Consider the following 23,080-nt stretch of genomic DNA (forward strand, 5'->3'; position numbering starts at 1 on the left):
CATAATTTTTACATCTCTGTTGACTATATGAATAAAAACTTTTGAAAGTTCTGTGATTATGCCTTTATTAATCTATATTAACAATTTTCACCCCTCTGTAAAACCTGTAATCAATTTTGACCTTCAGAGTCAGTTAAGCCTCTTTTTTTGGCCCATTTTGCATGAGGAAAAGAAACTGCAAAATAATTCTGCACACTTTGACAAAAGCGTTTTGTATCCTTAGGGCACACCCTTCCACTTTACACAAATACCCATCACCTGATTTGCTTCATCCAATAAGCATTCGAGTTTATACAGCTTGCAGTTGGAAAATCTGTATAGGAATGATGATATGGTAAAAATGCTCACTTGCCTAACAATTGAGCACACACTATATATGAAGCCAGAGCACAACAGCTCTGTACAATATGTTTTGGCAGTTCTGCAATTCTGCTGCTCAGCTGCATTTCATCTCAATGTGCATAGTTTTAAGAGTTATGATGTTCTGGCTCCGTATAGTACATGTGAACATCTGGCTGCTGAGGAACTTGATAAAATTTTGTTGGTGGGAATGTTGCATGTCTCACCCTCTGCCAATCTGTACTGACGTACTGTCCTAAGGATAGGCCATTTATACCAGTACTGGACAGCCACTTTAAAAAACAGCAAGAAGATGCCAGATGTTTAGGTAGGAAGGGACCAATGTGGCCAAATGAAGTAAGTGAGGTCTGGGAGGGTGTGTACAACATGGTCTGCTAGCCTACAATATGCATCTACATTTTATTAAAAGTTATATTTTATTAAATAAATGATTAGATGCTCTACATTACCTCTGAATATATTGCACTGCTCATTTAGTGGGGTCAGAGACAGAGTTCATTCCTACACCGAGGCCCACCGTGCTATTCACTTGTTCGCTTTGGGTAAGTCTGAGCTTGGTTGTGTATGTGATTGGTGAAACTGTTTGGGCATTACACTAATAAGGGTCACATAAGCCCCTGCATTGTCCTGCAGTTGCTACAGAAGATGCATCTCTCAAATAATGTCAAGGTAGATGAAGATGAAACAACTCACAGTAACATGGAAGTAGCATTGAATGTAATTGTATCCAATTACAGTAAGTTGTCCCATATCTGAGTATGACAAATATTTTCTAAAGCTTAGTGATTGTTGCCCATTTGCTGTCAGTTTCAATAGTTTTCTTGGGCACAGGGAATGTATCTGCAAACAGTATAGGGTAAAGAAGAAGCTAACAGGTACTTTCTGTGATATTTTTTATTTTGAGTGACTCATATGACTGACCCTGTGACTATACAATTTTTATCTTTCCTTAACAGGAACCCATTATCACTTTTCATTACCCTGTATCCTGTAAAAGCTTTATGGGGCTAAAAAGACATTTCATAGCATATCTTTGAATAGCAAGAGTAATAAAAACACTATAAAATAACAGGTTTTAACAGCTTCTGTGCAGCATGCAAGTTGTTCTCCAAGTGTTCCGTGATGTTAGTAGCAACCTCTCTCATGCAGATGTGATTGAAGACAGCCCCTATTCATATGCCCTGTTAGGTAATACAGTATGGACATTATAGAAAGGAACCCCCATTTTGGGACCAGTCTCTTTAAACCAGAATTGATAGACTATTGTTATTGTTTACTCGCATGCTGGCCGACTTTATCCATCATGATATTACAAGATTGGCCATTAATAGCCATTGTACTACTGCAGAGAACATGTATAGCTGTGGTTTTATTTCCTCAGAAAAAAATAGCTAATTACCTTTGATGCCACTAATATATCACATCCTGGATGTGTCTGCAATGAGTCAACTCCTTTAAAGGGAATCTGTCGCTTGAAAAAATGCTATTAACCTGCAGATATGGGGTTAATCTGCAGCTTTATAGCATACTGACTGAACCTGTCCAGCACCGACACTTAGACCCCCGCTGCTGGAGGAATTTAACTTTACAGTATTTATTCTGGCAGCATTTGGTGTTCAGTTATGGGATGGCTCCGGGGCGGGTTCAATCACCACTCAGTGTATAGAGCGCGGCGCCTGTAACTGCGCCCTCGGCACTGACTAACAGCCCATCCAGCATTAGGGCTAGCTGCCAGTTAGTGCCAGGGGTGATTTTACAACTGTCTCTTTCTATACACAGCGCGGTGACTGAACGCTGCTGGGAGGAATAACGTTAACTTATTCCAGCAGCGGGGCTCACATTGAGGGCACCGGGCAAGTTCACAATGCTAATAACCTGAAGATTAACCCAATATCTGCAGGTAAATAGCATTCTTTCAGGTGACAGATTCCTTTTAAGTTCAATTAATATTATATAGAATCAGAACATTTAGTTGGTGTAGAGCAGTTTGAATCATGGTGGGCACAATATAGATGAGGACTTGGTTACAATGTGATTCAACAGTAGAAAAGAAAATATTCTAGAAAACAAAATTGCTGTTTTTAGCCAGAAATGTTGTTCCTTCCTGTAAAAAAAAACTAATACAATGATTATTACATGACCGGTCACATTTACCATAATTGGTGTCTCCATAACGGTACTCACCATTATAACACAGTTAATATGTTATTTGCTCTAGGTGGTGAATGGAGAAAAAAACATAACTGCTATGTATATGTACAGTGAAAGCATAATGATACAAGAAGTGAAAACTGAAAAGGCCGTCATGAAGTATTGAGGCGACAGATGAAAAAATATTGTTTCAACTGGTTCAAAACTTAATGGGTTATAAATCAGACCAAACCTGTCACTAAAAGGTTCTATACATATATACATCTATATATTGCATACAGCTGGACTATATGAATAAATATATGTACATATAGACCGGCTGAATACCATAATTAAACACATGACTTGTCATGACATTATTGTGTTATATACAGAAGCAATTCTAATAATGAATCTCTTATTTTTTGGACTTTTAGGTACATTTTTGCCAACAACTGCTTCAACAGAACCAACTACTTGTGAAAAACTGGCAGGTCTCTGTCAAGGTACAAGAATACTATGATAGTCAAGTGTTAAAGTATCCATTTTTATGGTGTTTTCAAAGATTTATAATATTAGAATCTACCTATCATATTTATTATACTTGCTCGTAATACTTGCTCTTTTTGGTGTTTTGCGCCTAATTTTTGTTTCCGTCAAATTAATCTTGCCATTTGTGCTGTTTGAAGTCTATTTTATGTGCTCTCCTTTTTTTCTTTTTCTTTTTTTTTAGTTCTCCACTGTGCGCATGGTTAAGGTTTCCAAATGTTTTTTGCCTGATCCATCATTTGTGACTTTTCAAAACCATTTATTCCAAATGTGCCTCAGTTCCCCCTGAAGTGATTTTATATACATCAGAAATTTTTGAGCATTTTGTACAACATTTTGAAAAATATCTGACTTTTTACTTTAAAAGTTGCAAAAATAGTTAAAGACAGAAAATAAGGCCAGTTTTGACTTTGTGCAAAATTTATGAACGGCATTCAACATTTTGATGGATTGGGCACAATAAACATAAGTGAAAACCACAAGATAAAAAAAAAGTGCCAAAATAAATGCAAATGATGAATCAGGCCCATTGTCCCCACTTGGGCTCACAAAATACATTCTCTATCTCTTCTGGGAGGAAACCCACACAAGCACAAGGACAACACAAAACTCCATGCAAATCTTGTCTTTGATGGAATATTAACCCAGGGCTCTTACCTACTAAGCCGCCACTATAGCTCTCTGTCTGGCTATCTAAACATTTTATAATGTTCTTTTGACTATTATCATTTGAGTTTTTGTTATTGTAAAACTATGAATGTACATGTACAAACACCTGTGTTAACTGTGAGAAGTGACTGGAATAACGCAAAGTACAGGTTTTTACACTTTAAGCCAGGGCTTTAAAATAGTCAAGCAAAAAATGTTGATTTTGCCAGATTGTAAAACTCCAAAGTAGAAGTGAAGTAGAATTTAAAAAATGCTTTGATCAGTACAAGGAATATACTAGATTATTGCAGAAATGTAGGACAATGGGCTTCTGACCTTTCATGCAGCTTAGCTGTAGGACCTTTTCCATCCTCGCCCATTATTTAGTGTCACTGGGGTTATACTTTATTATTACAGCTGCGGTAGTGCACATAGACCACTGCTGCCTGCTAATATTTGTTGGAGTAGAATGTTTCCTTTTTCAGAGAATTGTAATTGTTGTAGACAGGGTACAGAAAGACCCGTATTTTGACAGCAAGACAAATAAAACATTTTTCGCTTACTCTGTGGAACAGGGAAAGACAACCTTAGATGCCTAGACTATTACAGAGCTGTATTACTCGTGAGACCTTTGTGTCATGGCAAACTGCAATTCTGCATGTATTAAACAAACATCGACAGGACAATTTTATGTAGCCTGGATGTTCTTTTTAGCCATGGCATATTGTTATGCTAATATTGTAATATCATTTATCCTATGATGGTAAGTATATATTTTTTGACTCGGAGAATCATCTATAACAAAATAGTCACCACTGATTTCATGTGCAAAGTCTCAGATATAATTCAAGACGTGTTTTTCAACTTACAGAAAAGTTTTAATTTATAGTACCACAATATTTATTTGGAAATGAAAAATGTATTCATATGTTTTAAATGTTTCACAGTATTTTACATCATTATAGTGCCCTGTCTTTTTTAATTGTAAAGTTTTCAAATCTTTAGTGACCAGCTATATTTCTTATCTATGCAAGGATGCTTCCATTTATTTCATCCTAGTTTACTTTTTTCTTGTGTTAATTAGCATCTACAGTAGTGTCCTCTATAATGACATCAGCTATAACTTCATCATCAGCTGTAGTAACTTCATCTCCATCACCTGCCGTAACCTCACCATCTACTGTAGCTTCTTCACCTGATACAACTACCTCCTCACCAACCACTGTCACCACTAATACTCCTGGCTTTAATGCTTCCACTACCATGTATGGTAAGACTTCACATCTTCCATATTATGTGAGTTTTTTCACTTGAAAAAGTGACAAAAACATTAGATACATTCTATATCTATACTCTAAAATATTCAGATGGTTTACAGAAATAAACATAAAAAACAAAAATGTTTGCTTCATATCCTAGTTAGTGGGAAAAATAGTGTGAAAACATGTTGGGTTAGGACAGAACCCAAAAGAGACATAGACACTCATAATTTCCATTATTCTAATAGGCAAAACCAGAGGATTTACCCATGTATTTGATTAAGTATGACCTGAATGTTATGAAATCTGGCATCAAGAATGGCCTGATAGGCTACTGCAGATGCCACCTTAACGGGAATCTGTCAGCACCTTTTTGCTCCCTTATCTGAGAGCAGCCTATTGTAGGTAAAGTGAAGCTAAATTCAGCGATATATCCCCTAGCTTACTGGGTGCAGCGTTTCTGATACAATCAAGATGAAGCAGAGCGGAGGAAACTAACCCAGGCTCTTTGTGTACAAAGTCCATAGACCGTGAGGTGCTTATCACAGGAGGGGGTGGGACAGACTAGTGTAGTCCTGCAATATTAATCACTTAGGGATAAATTCTTCACAGAAAGTAAGCAGCACTCACATTGACAAGTGTCACATCCCTGAATTCTGTGTTTCTGTCTCTATCTCCTGCTGTCTTCAGATTACATAGCAAAAACCTGCTGACAGATTCCGTTTAATAGTTCTATACATAGTTATAAGATGGCCTTGGCTTTTCCCCCGATAATGAATCAGTCACCATAGACAAACCATATACTTTATGCTGCAGATTAATGATTGAAGACCAGTATACCAAATGTATTACAACGCAACAAAACTAAGTTGCTTGAGATAGATGTCTAGATATACAATGGTTTAACCCCTTTCTGACCTCGGACGGGATAGTACGTCCGAGGTCAGATACCCCGCTTTGATGCAGGGCTCCGGCGGTGTTTTGAACAGCTGACATGTGCCTGCAATAGCAGGAGGTGAAATTGCGATTCACCCACCGCTATTAACTAGTTAAATGCCACTGTCAAATGCAGACAGCGGCATTTAACTGGCGCTTCCGGCCGGGCGGCCGGAAATGAGCGCATCGCCGACCCCCATCACATGATCGGGGGTCAGCGATGCTTCTGAATAGTAACCATAGAGGTCCTTGAGACCTCTATGGTTACTGATCACTGGTAGCTGTGAGCGCCACCCTGTGGTCGGCGCTCATAGCACACCTGCATTTCTGCTGCATATCAGCGATCTGATGATCGCTGCTATGTAGCAGAGCTGATCACGTTGTGCCAGCTTCTAGCCTCCTTTGGAGGCTATTGAAGCATGGCAAAAGTAAAAAAAAAAAAGTAAAAAATATCAAGAAAAAAAATCAAACCTACACATATTTGGTATTGCCGCGTTCAGAATCGCCCGATCTATCAATAAGAAAAGCATTAACCTGATCGCTAAACAGCGTAGCGAGAAAAAAATTCAAAACGCCAGAATTACATTTTTTTGATCACCGTGACATTGCATTAAAATGCAATAACAGGCGATCAAAAGAACGCATCTGCACCAAAATAGTATTAATAAAAATGCCAGCTGGGCACACAAAAAATAAGCCCTCAACCGACCCCAGATCATGAAAAATGGAGACGCTACGGGTATCGGAAAATGGAGCAATTTTTTTTCTTTTTTTTTAGCAAAGTTTGGATTATTTTTTCACCACTTAGATAAAAAAGAACCTAGTCATGTTAGGTGTCTATGAACTCGTAATGACCTGGAAAATCATAATGGCAGGTCAGTTTTAGCATTTAGTGAACCTAGCAAAAAAACCGAACAAAAAACAAGTGTGGGACTGCACTTTTTTTGCAATTTCACCGCACTTGGAATTTTTTTCCTGCTTTCTAGTACATGACATGCTAAAACCAATGATGTCGTTCAAAAGTACAACTCGTCCCGCAAAAAATAAGGCCTCACATGGCCATATTTATGGAAAAATAAAAAAGTTATGGCTCTGGGAAGGAGGGGAGCGAAAAACGAACACGGAAAAACAGAAAATCCCAAGGTCATGAAGGGGTTAAGGAAGTCATTGGGACAAAAAACAGTTCTGCATGAGGAGGCTAAACTATATTTTTGTCATGTAGTTGAAAAAAAGACACACAGGACCATCAAGTTCAACCTTTGATGCATCACTAACATAGTAACATAGTTAGCAAGGCCCAAAAAAGACATTTGTCCAACCAGTTCAGCCTATATTCCATCAGAATAAATCCCCAGATCTACGTCCTTCTAAAGAACCTAAAAACTGTAAGATACAATATTGTTATGCTCCAGGAAGACATCCAGGCCTCTCTTGAACCCCTTGACTGAGATTGCCATCACCACCTCCTTAGGCAAGGAATTCCAGATTCTCACTGCCCTACCAGTAAAGAATCCTCTTCTATGTTGGTGGAAAAACCTTCTCTCCTCCAAAGGCAGAGAATCACCTTCCTTGTGATTCCTTGTGATCAGTGATTGCTAGGATAATTAATTTATAACCCTTAATAATATTTGTTAACAGATAATTATCAAGACCTTTCTTAAAGCCCCTATATGCGTTTAAGTAAAACTGATGCAGCAGGATAAGTTAACAGTTTAACTTACATGGGGGTCCCCTGACTTCCATCTCTCAACAGATGATGTCAGGAAAGAGAAGGATCCAGCATGTTAGGTGTCTAACAGATGACTGTTTTATACTCTGGGAGATAAGTCAATGATGGAGGGATCTGACAATGGCTCTCTCATAGGAGAAGTCGTGAGTAGTGTTGAGCGATACCGTCCGATACTTGAAAGTATCGGTATCGGAAAGTATCGGCTGATACCGGCAAAGTATCGGATCTAATCCGATACCGATACCCGATACCAATACAAGTCAATGGGACTCATGTATCGGACGGTATCCCTGATGGTTCCCAGGGTCTGAAGGAGAGGAAACTCTCCTTCAGGCCCTGGGAACCATATTAATGTGTAAAATAAAGAATTAAAATAAAAAATATTGCTATACTCACCTCTCCGACGCAGCCTGCACCTTACCGAGGGAACCGGCAGCGTTGTTTGCTTAAAATTCGCGCTTTAACTTCCTTACTTGAAGTCCCGGCTTGTGATTGGTCACGCGCCGCCCATGTGACCGCGACGCGACCAATCACAGCAAGCCGTGACGTAATTTTAGGTCCTTCAGGATTTTAAAATTACGTTCCGGCGTTGTGATTGGTTGCGTCGCGGTCACATGGGCGACACGACCAATCACAAGCCGTGACGTCACGGGAGGCAGGAGACGCGCGCATTTTAAAATGCGCGCGTGTCCTGCCTCCCGTGACGTCACGGCTTGTGCTTGGTCGCGTCGCCCATGTGACCGCGACGCAACCAATCACAACGCCGGAACGTAATTTTAAAATCCTGAAGGACCTAAAATTACGTCACGGCTTGCTGTGATTGGTCGCGTCGCGGTCACATGGGCGGCGCGCGACCAATCACAAGCCGGGACTTCAAGTAAGGAAGTTAAAGCGCGAATTTTAAGCAAACAACGCTGCCGGTTCCCTCGGTAAGGTGCAGGCTGCGTCGGAGAGGTGAGTATAGCAATATTTTTTATTTTAATTCTTTATTTTACACATTAATGTTGTTTCGATACCGATACCCGATACCACAAAAGTATCGGATCTCGGTATCGGAATTCCGATACAGCAAATATCGGCCGATACCCGATACTTGCGGTATCGGAATGCTCAACACTAGTCGTGAGAGATAGCTATTTGGTCAAATTCTATCTAGTGTTATGCCTCTGCTGGTCACACCTTCATCATCAACCATAACTTCTAATGGTAAATCATATACAATCATAGAAGAAAGTGGGATCAACAAATTTATTCAAACTTAACACAAATAACCATCTGTATATTTTGTGTATCCATCATCATTTGCTTGTTATGCATTACAAATGCATACGTTCATTACTGCTTTGTTTGCTGTTAACATGTTAAGTATGCTGTTTTTTCCATAATAACATTATCTTTTAAGATCTGTTTTAGAGACTTTGATATTTTAGGATAAGTCACAAAATGTCATGCAATTCCCTGTTCATAAGATATGGAAAACTTACTGACCACGGGTGGTCTGACTACTGGGATTCTCAACAATCCTGACATCTTGATAATTGTAAAGTGCTGCGGAATATGTTGGCGCTATATAAATAAAAATTATTATTATTATTATTATTATTATTGAACCTTGGGATTTGGGTTCCGCAGCTTAATGTGGATTGGTGGGAAGCTCAAGAGGTGCACATGCTCAATCTCAACTCCATGCATTGTACTGTGAGTTTCTTCAACAGTCCCATAGGCAATGTATTTAATGGAGGTGGAGCATATTCACTGTCTCTCCTTTCAAGATGGAGATGCAGAACCCCCAATCTTGGGTTTACACCACCAGTGATCTTATTGATAAACAATAACTTGTAATTTGGGAATAACCCTTTAATGAGCTATGCTGGGGAAAGGTTATCAATATCAGATTTTGGGGGTCCAATTAGATAATTCTTGGTGGCATTGCACACTAGATGTGCCATTGCTCCATAAATTGTACAATGACTGTAAATGGTATCAAAAGCTTTCTCCCATTCACAAGATAATCTTTAAAGATACATTTAGAATAATATATATTTTTTTATATATATCAATTATTTTAATATGGACAAGAATAGTAACATATCATCATCTTTTCAAAAAGGCATGCTTGAAGAACCCAAGCCCATGGGGAAAGTATTTTAAAACTGCTGTAAAAGAAAAGAAGATTAGTTGCTCCTGCTAATGATCCATTTTATAAAGTGCCTCTAAATAATGAGATGTATGACTAATTCATTTTTCAGTTGCACCAGTTTTGATACTTCTCCCTCAACTTGATCAGGAAAAGTCAGCATGTTGCCATAAATATACATTCACTGACTTGGTTCCTGAAAAGTATAAGAACAGGAAATGCACCACATTTCAGCTCTGAACTATTTTGGATTTTTAACTTCTAGTTTTTGACAACTTATGAGTCAAATTAATATATCATTATACAGTACCTTTAAACAGTACATTAAAACAAGTTGAAAGTCATCAAATGATAGTGAATGAAATAATATATATTTGGCAAGTATGATTACTGTAGATGTGCCATCTAGTAAAGATCCTTTAAAGGGAACCTGTCACCCCCAAAATGGAATTAGAGCTAAGCCCACCGGCATCAGGGGCTTATCTATAGCATTCTGGAATGCTGTAGATAAGCCCCCGATGTATCCTGAAAGATGAGAAAAAGAGGTTAGATTATACTCACACAGGGGCGGTCCCCGCTGCGGTCCAGTCCCATGAACGTCGCGGTCTGGTCCGGGGCCTACCATCTTCATAGGATGACGTCCTCTTCTTGTCTTCACGCTGTGGCTCCGGCGCAGGTGTACTTTGTCTGACCTGTTGAGGGCAGAGCAAAGTACTTCAATGCACAGGCGCTGGGCCTCTCTAACCTTTTTCAGCACCTGCGCACTGCAGTACTTTGCTCTGCCCTCAACAGGACAGACAAAGAACGCCTGTGCCGGAGCCGCAGCGTGAAGACAAGAAGAGGACGTCATCGTAAGAAGATGGGAGGCCCCGGACCGGACCGTGACGCCCATCAGATCGGACCGCCTGCCCAGGTGAGTATAATCTAACCTCTTTTTCTCATCTTTCAAGTTACATCAGGGGCTTATCTACAGCATTACAGAATGCTGTAGATAAGCCCCTGATGGCGATAGGCTTAGCTCAACTTCCATTTTGGGGGTGACGTGTTCCCTTTAATATTTGCCATTTACTCTCAATTGTCTACATTTCAATCAGCAACATATGCATTATTGGTCATCCCTTTCCTTCTCCCCTATCTTGTAGCCATACCTGTAAGACATTTATGGATCATAGACGTGCCATAAATATCTCTTATTAGAACACTGTCTTTAAGTATTATCCCTTTTACCATAATAGCTTTATGGCTTCCCAAAGTTCAGATCCTTGCTTTAGAATATAAGGTGAAAATCAATTTCGTATGTGTTGTATAGATTATATTCCACTTGAATTAAAGCCAAATATATAAATATTGTAACTATTGTCAACAATTGTTACAATAGTTATTATTCTCTAGTATGAAGATTATTCTTATTTACATCTTACAATTTGTCATTATACTTCTTTTTTATCAGTCTTTTCATTCATTCATTTGTTTGTTTATATTTTTGCCAGCTACTGTAACTCCCTCTTTGTCATCCGCTTTGATCACTACTAACATAACCACGTATAGCCCAGTATCTGGTAAGAATTTATATCATGAATTATCTAGTTGAAATTGAAAGAGGATTAATCTGCAAATTGCTCATTTCTTTTAAGGCAAGCAGGACTTTTTGAATTTCTAAATTCATCTTTATATAATTGGTATTTATTTTTTTGTTATTGAAAGTCCAAAGGAACTAAAAGTATTACGACAGTCCAAAGGAACTAAAAGTATTACTGTATGAACAGTTTATCCTGACAGCTAGATTTCAACAGATAAGTTATAAAACATTGAATATGGAGGTTTGACAACATGAATACATCTCTTTTCATTAAATTTATGGGAGGTATAAAAACTGCATAGGATTAATGGTGGCTCCAGCAATCAGCCTCCTTCCCACTGTTTTATCACCTATTCTATCAAGCCGTCATCATACATCATAGCTATTACAGTGATGAGTAATAGGGTAACAATGTTTTGAACTTTCGACTTTCAGGCTCCATATCTCACCACCCACAATTGAGACTAACATCATATTATAGACAATCATCTTGTAAACATGTAAATCTGTTTAGAGACTTTATATTATTACACATAAGATTATGATAACCCATCTGGTCAAACATTTTATGTCAATTTAAGTTCCATGTTTGATTAATAGTTTCTACAAGGTCAACATATTTCCCTAATTTTTACGTATTTGTATTGAAGATTATTTTCCAATTGTATCTAAATTACTTGCTTTGTTTAGATTTAACACATTTATCAAATGAGAACATTTGACCTTTAATGATAATGACTGAGCTGCACTCATACTTATTTACCGTATTTTCCGGCGTACAAGACGACTTTTTAACCCCTGAAAATCTTCTTAAAAGTCGGGGGTCGTCTTGTACGCCGGGAATCGCCTTGTACGCCGGGTGTATATGGTGGGTGGGGGGGGGAGTGATCCTGATGACGACGAGGGGGCGTCTCACAGGAAAGTGAGTATCCCCCATTACCTTATCATAGCGCTGCAGCGTGGGGTCTCTGTGCTGGGAGCGGCGGCTGCTGTGCTGTGCTGTGGCGGCTCCTCTTCTGCAGTGTGGGGCCTCTGGTGCTGTGGGGCGGTGGCGGCGGTGGCGTATCTTCATGCAGTCGGGGCTCCTCCGGCATCTCAAAGCCTAGAAGCCCCGCCGGCAACTCCATCGGTGTAATGCGCTGGCCTCCGGGAAAATGGCCGCTGCTTAGATTCAGATCTCGTGTCCCGAGATTTCGGGACGAGATCTGAATCTGAGCATGCACAGCCCCCAGCGGCCGGGCCACCGCATCGCACCTATTGAGCTGCCTCCGGGAAAATGGCCGCTGCTCAGATTCAGATCTCGTCTCCCGAGATCTCGGGACGAGATCTGAATCTGAGCAGCGGCCATTTTCCCGGAGGCCACCTGACCGCATTGTACCGATGGAGTTGCCGGCGGGGCTTCCAGGCTGAGATGCCGGAGGAGCCCCGACTGCATGAAGATACGCCGCCGCCACTGCCCCACAGCACCAGAGGCCCCACACTGCAGAAGAGGAGCCGCCACAGCACAGCAGCCGCCGCTCCCAGCACAGAGACCCCACGCTGCAGCGCTATGATAAGGTAATGGGGGATACTCACTTTCCTGTGAGACGCCCCCTCGTCCTCATCAGGATCACTCCCCCCCCCCCCAAAAGGCACATATTCACCGGCCCTATAAGACGACATACGGTGTATAAGAAGACCCCCAACTTTTAAGAAGATTTTATTTTTTAACTGGTAAAGTTGGGGGGTCGTCTTATACGCCCAGTCGTCTTATACGCCGGAAAATACGGTATTTTTTTCACACACCAATCAGAAAAATACACCTGTATGTACTTAAAGTAGAAAACACACCAATCAAATTATTGCTAAAATACTTTTTAGTTCCCAAATAACACCAAATAAAATCATCAAGAGTGGAACCACTTAAAATGAAATGTAGCAGCAATGTGAGAATCATAAAACCCTTTTAAATGACTAGATCGTTAGGAATATTTGATATACAAATACAATATAACGGTTTTCATACTTTCAAAAAAGTGGTCCCCATAGGATTGGATACTTGTAACTAACCATATTCTGCTCATCTTCCCCAGGGGTGGTGCCAGATCCCTTCCATTGCTCCAGTCTCGTTTTTAGGCTGCATCGGTGAGAACATGCCAACAACACACATCACGTCTGCAGCCAATCACAGAGCTGAATGGCTCAGCTACTGTAAAGAGTATGAGCCGCCAGGCTCATTGATTGGCTGCAGTGGTGATGTGTGCTGTAGTTACTGGGATACGGTGCAGTTCCTGGAGATGATGAATACTATAGGTGTTTGTTTTCTTACAAGTATCCAATCAATTGGGGACCATTTTTTTAAAGGTTGAAAACTTTTTTAAGAATAAAAATGAAGACCCAATGTGTGTGGTGAAAGTAGAAAACAAAGGAAACCATTCAGCCCCAGATTAAAGAATGTAAAAAGCGCATCAGGTGAGGAAGGCTATTTGTGCCTTGGTAATTTGCCTTTTGGCACTTTGTTGTCATGTCGTTATTGTGTGCGATCTCATGACATGTTATGCTGGGATCTATTACTTACTATTACTTTACTTTATTATCTCTATTTTCATCAAAGCAGCATTATTTTATTTATCACCTTGACTGTCATTTATTCCCAGGTAGAATTTTTTATTTTTTTTTGGCACCCACATATGTTATTAATGTATTTGCGTAGTATATATTAATACATATTTAGTAATTATAATGTTGCAGAACCCCACACATATCCTTAGAGATTTATAATTGTACCAAGTAAAATACATATTAGTGATAATATTCAGGAACAGTAGTTGATTTCGGGTTAAATAATAATTTTCAGCCAGCAACTGAATTTTTTTTCTTTCTGCTTGTCAATTAATCTGGAGAAAAAAAAGCAAAAGTTTGATAAAAATGTATAACCTGCACCTGTATCACTCCTCCAAAGTCACCACTGTTTTTCCCACTGGTCGATTGGGATCAACATCTGTCGAGTGGCTGCAGCAGTGACATGATGCCTCCCGCATCACTAGTAAGCTGGTGGGGGACACCGCGCTAACTACCAAGGAGCTAGGCTGGTCTGGGAGGTGAATTGCATGTATTCGTCACCTTTCTGTGCCCTTTAATAATGGTTTATTCAGCAGTGGATAACCCCTATAAGGAGGTTGCTCCAAAAAAGTCAGAGAAGTGACAGAAGCAACAATTAGAATCTATTGAAATGACATGAAAGTAAATGTAAGCTGCACACACAAGCTATTTTAGAGGAGGCATTATTGCACTATTATCTATGTGAAAAAAATTGTATCAAGCAATTTGATGGATATCCTGAATTTCTTTGTGTGTTCCTTCCAAATGTTTAGAATTGTGGTTTGCAAGCTTTTCACAGCATTGCTTTTTATAAGTCTGGCAATAATGAATGACAGCAATTAATTACGTAGCCACAATGTGTAATATCAATTAGGATAAGGGTATGTTGACAAACTGCAGAATTTCTGAAATTGTAAAAAAACTTTCATAAGTCTGACTATAGAGATTCTCCAGCATGTGCATGGATTTTTGGAAGCTCCAATCAGATGTATCAAACAGTGGTAGACTTGCTGCAAAAAACCTACCCTGAGTGAGCATTGCCTAATGATCACTGCTATCCCCAATGGTTCACATCCTTATCCATATGTATACTATGCAAATTATTGAATGGCACCTATTGCTTTACTGCACAATAACCTTACCTGCCTAGATTACTGAATTTATTGTCACAACCAATGCTTTACCTAATTAATGGTTCCTAGTGTCACTACTCGAGCTCACATTTTATTGTGTTTTTCCCAGCTATCGTAACAGCTTCACCATCTACTATGATAACTACTAACATGACTAATATCACGGTCGATAACACAGAGCCTGGTAAGAAACCCATATTATAATGTTTGCTAATGTATTTTATGGTTTATATTTGATATATATTAGAAAACACTAACTAAAGATTCTGTATGGAGCAACTTGAAAGCCGATTTTATGAAAATATGGATGGCTGTAATGTGCACCACTTTTTCCCCTTATTCCACCTTTAGGTCATCTTAAAATGTAGTGGTGATTCTATTATTATTATTATTACATTAATGAATTCTGGCTATATTATATTTTTGCATATAACCAAGGGGCTCCTTATGATGTCCATTTATGCAGTTTACAGTATACAATGTATTTGTGTTACACAAAGTTAATAGGGATAGAGGGATGCCAAGTACAGACGCCTTTGGTGTCAAACTCATCATAGCTGACAAACCGGATTTATACTCTTCTTAATTAAAGTTTGATATGAATTATGAAGATAGAGTCATGTGACACTTGTTTTTCTGTTATACTTGCCTACATGCATGCTGAATGATACATCGGTTATGAAAATAGAATAAAATATTTTGCACATGGAGCATGGGTATTATCAGTATAGAATACAGACATTGCAATTTTTTTCTTTTTATAGTGTCATGTGTTGTTAATATTGTGTATATTGCTTGTCTCCAGCAATAAGGTCTTTGTAATCAATGCAAATCTAAATTAATCCCCTTTTTTTCCTACAAGTAATTTACAGACAAGAAATTTGGAGAAGCAAATTTTTATTCAAAAGAATTATCCACTTTGAAAAATAACTTTTTATTAAAAGGGTTCCCTGGCAATAATCTGTTCAAAGGGTGTCCTGCTGCTAGATCCTACAGCGGTAACCCATAAGTAAATATTCAGTTTCCTTGCGGCATCATTGTAGGAAATAAAATATTTTACCATTCTTATAAATCAATGAGATGTGAATGAGAGTTGGTTCATCTAACCAGTTTTAACTACAATTAATAGACGGGGGTACTGCATTCCCTTATAGGGTATTTGAAATGGGTTTTCTAGACCAAATAGCCCCCTTTATTAAACATGACCTCTAAATATTAATTTTAGTTTATAAAACTTTTCTTTAAATATTTTGAGGCTTTAATATTTACTAAGAAAATAACCTAAATACTTAAAATGACTGAAATAACATAAACTAATTACCGTAATGGCGTATTCCTTGTACCAGAAACGATTGCATTTCACTAAGATATGCCATTACTTAATGGTCACTGGGGGTTTGACCTGTAGGACCTCTACTGATCCTGAGATTGAAGGGGCTGTAGCACTACTTCACAGTTTGTCGCTCTCACAGGGGTGCTCCCGACTGCGATGTTCACACAGTTCCTTCCAAGCTTGTGGTGTCAGCTGCAATTTCCGGCATTGCCGGTTACCTGGAAATCTGGAAAGTTGATAAAGTGTTGTATCAGAGCTGTGGCTCCTTTATACTCAGGCTTGGCAAGTACGCTAGAAATCAAACCTCCTGTGACCAAGAAGTGATGCCATATCCTATTGACATGCCATGATGTCCCGGAAAGGGAATATTTTCACTTTTATTTCAGTTATCAATAGTAGACATGAACATAAGGAACTTTGTAATTTACCTTAACAGATAAATCCGCTTCTTTCTCTATTCTTTTCAAAATTCTCAATTCACGAGTGAAATCTGAATTCCATACAGGCATATTTTTATGTTATGGAAATTATAGATGACAGTTACTATTGATAAGGGAAGAGGATGGACAAGGGATGGGCTCTGCCTCTAGCTCCTTTTCCTCTTCGCTTCCCTCTACATAGAATTTTGTCAGCAATAACTGTCATCTCCTATCTCAGTAATGGAAAAATCTGTCTGCGCTGAATACAGATTTTATCTATGAATTGAGAATTATGAATGTGTAAGATAACTCCTGGCAGAGTATGAAGCAGATATCTATGATAAGATATATTACAAAGTTTTACGTGTTCTATTGATTTATGTAATAAAAATTAGAACAACGGTAACTCTTTTTTAGAAGGACTTAAAGTTCTCTAGTCTACATGTCTGGAAAGCAGTAATGGGAAGTTCATGTTTGGTAACCTAAAGCAAAGCCTACACTTATATATTCATGAAACATATTTATAGCATGATTATTGGGAATTCCAAATGCTACATGTAACTTGAAACAGACTGAATGGCAAGCCAGAGACATTTTGTCATTAATGTTACAGTTTATAAGGAAATTTCAGCATCTGGAAATTTCTAAGATATAACTGAAGGTTTGACTTAGGTGCACCAAAGTTCAAAGTTAGATTTTAATTGTTAGACCTCTGAAGTGAACTAGTGTACATGATCAATGTAATGTTATAATCACATATATTTCAAGTAAAATTTTGTGTACCAAGTTGACAGAAATTTATTTTTGTTGCAAGTAACTGCTTTTTTTCAATCCATTTATTGTATGGCATAACATATACAGATCTGCAGGAACTCAACATTCCTGCTACATTTCCCATCAGAATGAAGAGAAACCTAGTTACCCGTCCTTGGGAAGGATGGCAGCAACAAATGCAAGACTCAAAAATCAAAGGTGTACGAAGTATAGGGATTATTTCTACCCCAATAGTGTGGCCAGTGAAACAGAGACCAGCATCTTCTGAAAAAAGTACAACAAGCAAAATACCAATCAACTTCTGGTTAATGACAACCCCTTCAATTTGGACATCATCTATAAATCATAGGATAACAACAATGGTCAGTACAGAGGGTGAAGCAATTCAAGAAAACAGGTCCACTAGCACAGTATTATCTAGTAGTGTTTTAGCTATTTTAAAGGATGTTTCAAGCAAATCATCTTTATTATTTGGAGAAGATGAATTTTCAAAAATGGAGACAGCAGGATCTGGAAGTGAAAATGAATGGCATAATGCTTCAATAATGGAACCAGATAATATGTCTTTCAGTAGAACACAGCTTAGCAATGCTAATAACATGAAAATAAATCAAACATGGTGGCCCCAATGGATTATGCATAACTTTGACAATTTTACTCCACCCTTGAATGCTAAAAGTGTAGTAAAGTATAGTAGTGAATACAGCAAAAAGACATCAGAGTATTTCTATCGTGATCATGCAAGTGGAAATCATGATAATAACACTGAAAGCACATCTGAAAAAAGGAACAATACAAGTAAACTACCATTTTTAATAAATGACACAGATATGCTATACTCTGTGGTGACACCAACAGAGGAAGTCAAGTCAGGAAGATCAAATAATAAAGGACTTGAAAGGTTTTATAGTTTTCAAACTCCAAGTAACTCTCAGATACCTGGTATGAAAAACACAGACGAAGCAAAATATGTTCAGGAGGATAAAGTTAGTGTATCTACAGAATCTCCATATGATGCACAAAGCACCCAATCAAATAATTTGGCTCCTTCTTTATTAAGGAATCATGTAATGGACTCAGTATATGCACAGAACATTTTATTTACCAGCAGTGAGTCTTGTGATCCTGTCTCCAGTTGTACTTTAGTATACAACATATTGCCTACTCAATCAAAACTGTCTCTTGGAAGCTTATTGGCTCACAGAGCAAATATGCACCATGTAAGTATCAACAATATGGAAGATCCATTATATCCAACACTGGTACAAGAGTTGTTGCCAACAAGAACAAGACATCATGAAGGATTATACAGTACAGTATTAAATCTTGATAGTATGCCCTTAGATAGACAAACTATGCATTTCACTGAAACAAAAAAGACTGATATTTTGAATTCAAGGGGGCAAGAACAATATCATATGATGACCTCAAGTTATGATGTGTCAGACAATCAGTGGAAGAGCCTTATACTCAACTATGAAAAAAACAGTGAGAACTTCAAATTGTACATGGTTGGTCCAACCACTGAACTTCCATTTGATACTTCATCTACTGAAATTGTGAGCCCACATCCAACTATTGAGCTCATTGAGTATCAAAAACATGTTGACGCAGTGGAATTTTCTGGTGAAGATGATTTTTTAGAAGCTGAAAAGTTGTATTTAGTTGAATCCACTGATGCCATTGCAGGAGTTTCACAAATAAACACAATATTTAACCTGACCCCAACAAAGACATTATCAAATTATCTGCCATCAACATTTATTGCCCAACCAGTAGGTAATGATAACTTTACATCAAATATAATGCCAAGCAACTATTTAGATATGAAAAATTTAGAAAGCATGACACAGTTAAAGGTTGAAAGAAATATAGGTGAAATTGACCTAAGCACTTCTATAATTGATCATTCCTCACAACAGTCTTTTGGTAGTCAAAAGTCTTCTGATGGAGCTAACAAAATGAAACTTGTGCCATGCACTATTCAGGTTTTGATTAATCCTGAGCAACAACATCAACAACATTCTGCTCATCCAGAATTTATCAAACCTCAGGGTACACTGCAAATTTTAGATATAACATTCCAAGCAAGTGAAATCAGTATCTTGACAGCAAGTAGTGGCATTAATGATGACTCATTAAAGCAAAGTAATTTTCTCAGTAAGGAAGAGTCTTTAGAAATAAGATACAACACCTATATTGCTACACCCCCGCTCGAATATAATCTCTTATCAACCACATCTGAAACCCATTTGATGAGTAATGGTCAACAAATATCAACAAGAACCAGGTTACCATCTTTAACCATAAAGACCCAGAGTGATGTAAATGCTGCTCAGTTTTCTCATCTGACTACAAGCTCAATAATAAATAATGTATGGAATTACTGGAAAATTACAACCATCCCTGAAAATCCTGGAGAGTCAAACGGCATTCTGGGAAAAACACAAACAGAAATGTTAACGAGCTTGGATAATGAGCATCTCTCACAAAGTTTTGCCACATTAGGATTTTCAGACTCCAAACTGACAGATCTTATAAAGGAGAATTCTCTTGTTTCCGAAACTGGATTTTCACATCAGCCTACGCATCAAGAAGATTACTTTAATAACACCAGTCAAAAGCTTGTTAGCAATGGATCATTTGAAGCAATTCCATTGGCTCCACCAGACCTGCTGTGCCCGTGCAGTCATCTATCTGATGTTACCTGTTTCTGTGGACAGGAGGTTAACAGCAGTATGTAGATGTATCTTCCTAGACTAGACACCCCCTTAATGATAGTCATTCTATCTTTCAATAGATAATTGCTTGAAGAAACTTTAGTGCTGCTAAATGTTTGTAGTAGAAAAGTAGCACTGATATGCAATATTATTCAAAAAATAATTAATCAAATCATTTACATTGTACTAAATATAAATATTAATTAGTAGATAATATTTATGCTGTGATTCTGCCATAAATTCTCCACTAAAAGTAATATATTTTAACTTTATTATATTAATATACTTATAAGGAGATTGCAAAGTTTGGACTTCATGTCAACTTTTGTTTTGCAGTTGAGTATTTTGTCCCATTCTATGGCATATAATATCCATAGAATAGTTTGCTTTAGTTGTTTATTTATTTTGCTGACTTATACACCAATATCATATTCCGCAGTGCTTTACCGATATTGTCATCACTGTCCCCATTGGGGCTCACAATCTACGTTCCCTATCAGTATGTCTTTGGCGTGTGGGAGGCAGCTGGAATACCTGGGGGAAACCCACACAAACACAGAGAAAGCATACAGACACCTTGCAGATGTTGTCCTTGGCTGGATTGAACCTTGGACCACAGCGCTGCAAAGAAAGAGTTCTAACAACTGAGCCACTGTGCTGGCCTTGTTTTAGTTAAATGGAAATGCTAATTTTTAATATTGACCAGTTGAAATAGTAAATTGTTTAACAATTATACTATAATAAGCTTAACTACAGTACTTGTAATTTTGGTAATTTCAGCAATTTTTTAAACAGACTCAGAACAAGCTATGCATAAGGGCAGTGTTGTATGAAAGCATCATCTTTAAAATTATGCCAAACATTAGAGATATGCAAGAGATTTCTTTATTCTACACTGTTTTTAATGAGAGTTCTTAGAAAACTTAACGTTCAGTGCACATACTGTAGGCTGCAATTGTTCTCGACAGCACAGATCCTGTTTACACAGGACAATGTGCTGCTGAGAACGATGATCTTTTCTGCAGTTCAAAAGATTATTCTTTACTGTTAGGGCAGTGAGAATCTGGAATTCCTTGTCTGAGATGATTTAGTGAATCCTGCATTGAGCAGAGGGTTGGACATGATGATCCTGGAGGTCCCTTCCAACTCTACCATTCTATGATTCCATGATCCCCAGCCTATTTAGCAGCCATTTTACACAGGCCAACCCCGCTTTAGTTGCAGACTGAAAGATTTGTAATAAAGCCTTCATTGCATATAGTCAGCCATTGGTCTTGGCATCCCGTCCTATTTACACAGGATGTTGCATTGCCAAGAGCATTTTGTTTTTTCGTTGGGTGATCAGCAGCCTGTTTTGACTGCAAATTTATCATGAAGAATGCTTGTTAACGATAATCTTGCAATGTAAATTGACTCTCAGCTATATAGTGGAATAATATGTTATGAATCTAATGTGTGCACAACTAATCCACTGTGTGTATACATGATTTATTGCATAGATTAGAAATATGGTATATACAGCTCTGGCAAAAATTAAGAGACCACTGCAAAATGTTCAGTTTGTCTGATTTTTAATTTATAGGTATATTGTTTAGTAAAATGTAAATTGCTCTTTTATTCTATAAACTTCTGACAACATGTCTCCGTATTTCCAAGCAATAAATTTAGTATTTTTTTTCTGACAAAGAAAAATGGTCAAATTTATTTATTTTTTTAAAACAGTGCTTTCGAACCTCAAATAATGCAAAGAAAACAAGTTCATAATCATTTAGAAACAGCAATACTAATGTTTTAACTCAGGAAGAGTTCAGAAATCAATATTTTGTGGAATAACCATGATTTTTAATCACAGCTTTCATGCGTCTTGGCATGCTTTCCACCAATCTTTCACACTGCTTTTGGCGCAAAAATGTAAGCAGTTCTTCTTTGTTTGATGGTTTGTGACTTTCCATCGTCCTTTTGATTACATTCCAGAGGTTTTCAATGGGGTTCAGGTCTGGAGATTGGGCTGCCCATGACAGGGTTTTGATGTGGTGGTCTCTTAATTGTTGCCAGAGCTGTATATGGCCTCAATCCAGGTGTATATGGTCTTCTCATCCCTATCCTGTTATGCATGGCCCCCTCATCCCTATCCTGTTATGCCTGGCCCCCTCATCCCTATCCTAGTATACATGGTCCCCTCACCCCCATCCTTGTATGTATGGCCCCCTTATTCCTATCCTGGTATGCATGGCCCCCTCATCCCTATACTGGTATGCATGGCCCTGTCATCCCTATCCTGATATGCATGGCTCCTCATCCCTCTATGGGCTTGGAAAGCAGTGATTTTTCATTCCCTTTAGTAGCGTGCACACGTAGTCGCCTGGCGGCTGCAGGAAGCCAGCGGCTGAGGTTACTGTGCCCACTATCAAAGATCAATGAATATTCACTGCTCTCCATGCCTATGGGAGTGGAGAGCAGTGAATACTTATTCCCTTGAGTAGCGGACACACTTCAGAGCTCAGCCACTGCAGGAAGCTGGCGGCTGCAACTAACAGCGTGTCCGCTATTAAAGAGAAATTCATATTTACTGCTCTCTACTTTCAAGGCGTGGAGAACAGTGAATATTAATTTCTCTTTAGCAGTGGGCACAGGTGTTAGCCGCAGCAGCAAACTCCTACCTCCTGTGGCACATTGCTCCGCTGCTGCAGCTCCCCCCTCTCCCCATCCACAGCAGGTACATCTGGACCATATGCACCCCCTATTCTCCACTAATTTTTTGGAGGAAAAAAGTGCATTTTATAGTCCGAAAAAT

At 38.5% G+C, this 23,080-nt stretch overlaps 1 protein-coding gene across 5 annotated transcripts in view; it reads left to right on the forward strand.

Annotated features, from left to right (window-relative positions):
* Positions 1–23,080, forward strand: part of ADGRG6 (adhesion G protein-coupled receptor G6) — a 212,109-nt gene that overhangs the window by 110,480 nt on the left and 78,549 nt on the right. For 2 of the 5 annotated variants that reach the window (XM_077283104.1, XM_077283103.1), the window contains exons 5-8: positions 2,928–2,996; positions 4,772–4,957; positions 11,239–11,307; positions 15,150–15,224. In XM_077283104.1, the coding sequence (XP_077139219.1) occupies positions 2,928–2,996; positions 4,772–4,957; positions 11,239–11,307; positions 15,150–15,224 (399 nt within the window). The remainder of the gene's footprint in view (positions 1–2,927; positions 2,997–4,771; positions 4,958–11,238; positions 11,308–15,149; positions 15,225–23,080) is intronic. The other 3 variants (XM_077283105.1, XM_077283107.1, XM_077283108.1) reach the window with 3 other exon arrangements.

This window comes from Ranitomeya variabilis, chromosome 2 (assembly GCF_051348905.1).
Source record: "Ranitomeya variabilis isolate aRanVar5 chromosome 2, aRanVar5.hap1, whole genome shotgun sequence".
Taxonomy (NCBI): domain Eukaryota; kingdom Metazoa; phylum Chordata; class Amphibia; order Anura; family Dendrobatidae; genus Ranitomeya; species Ranitomeya variabilis.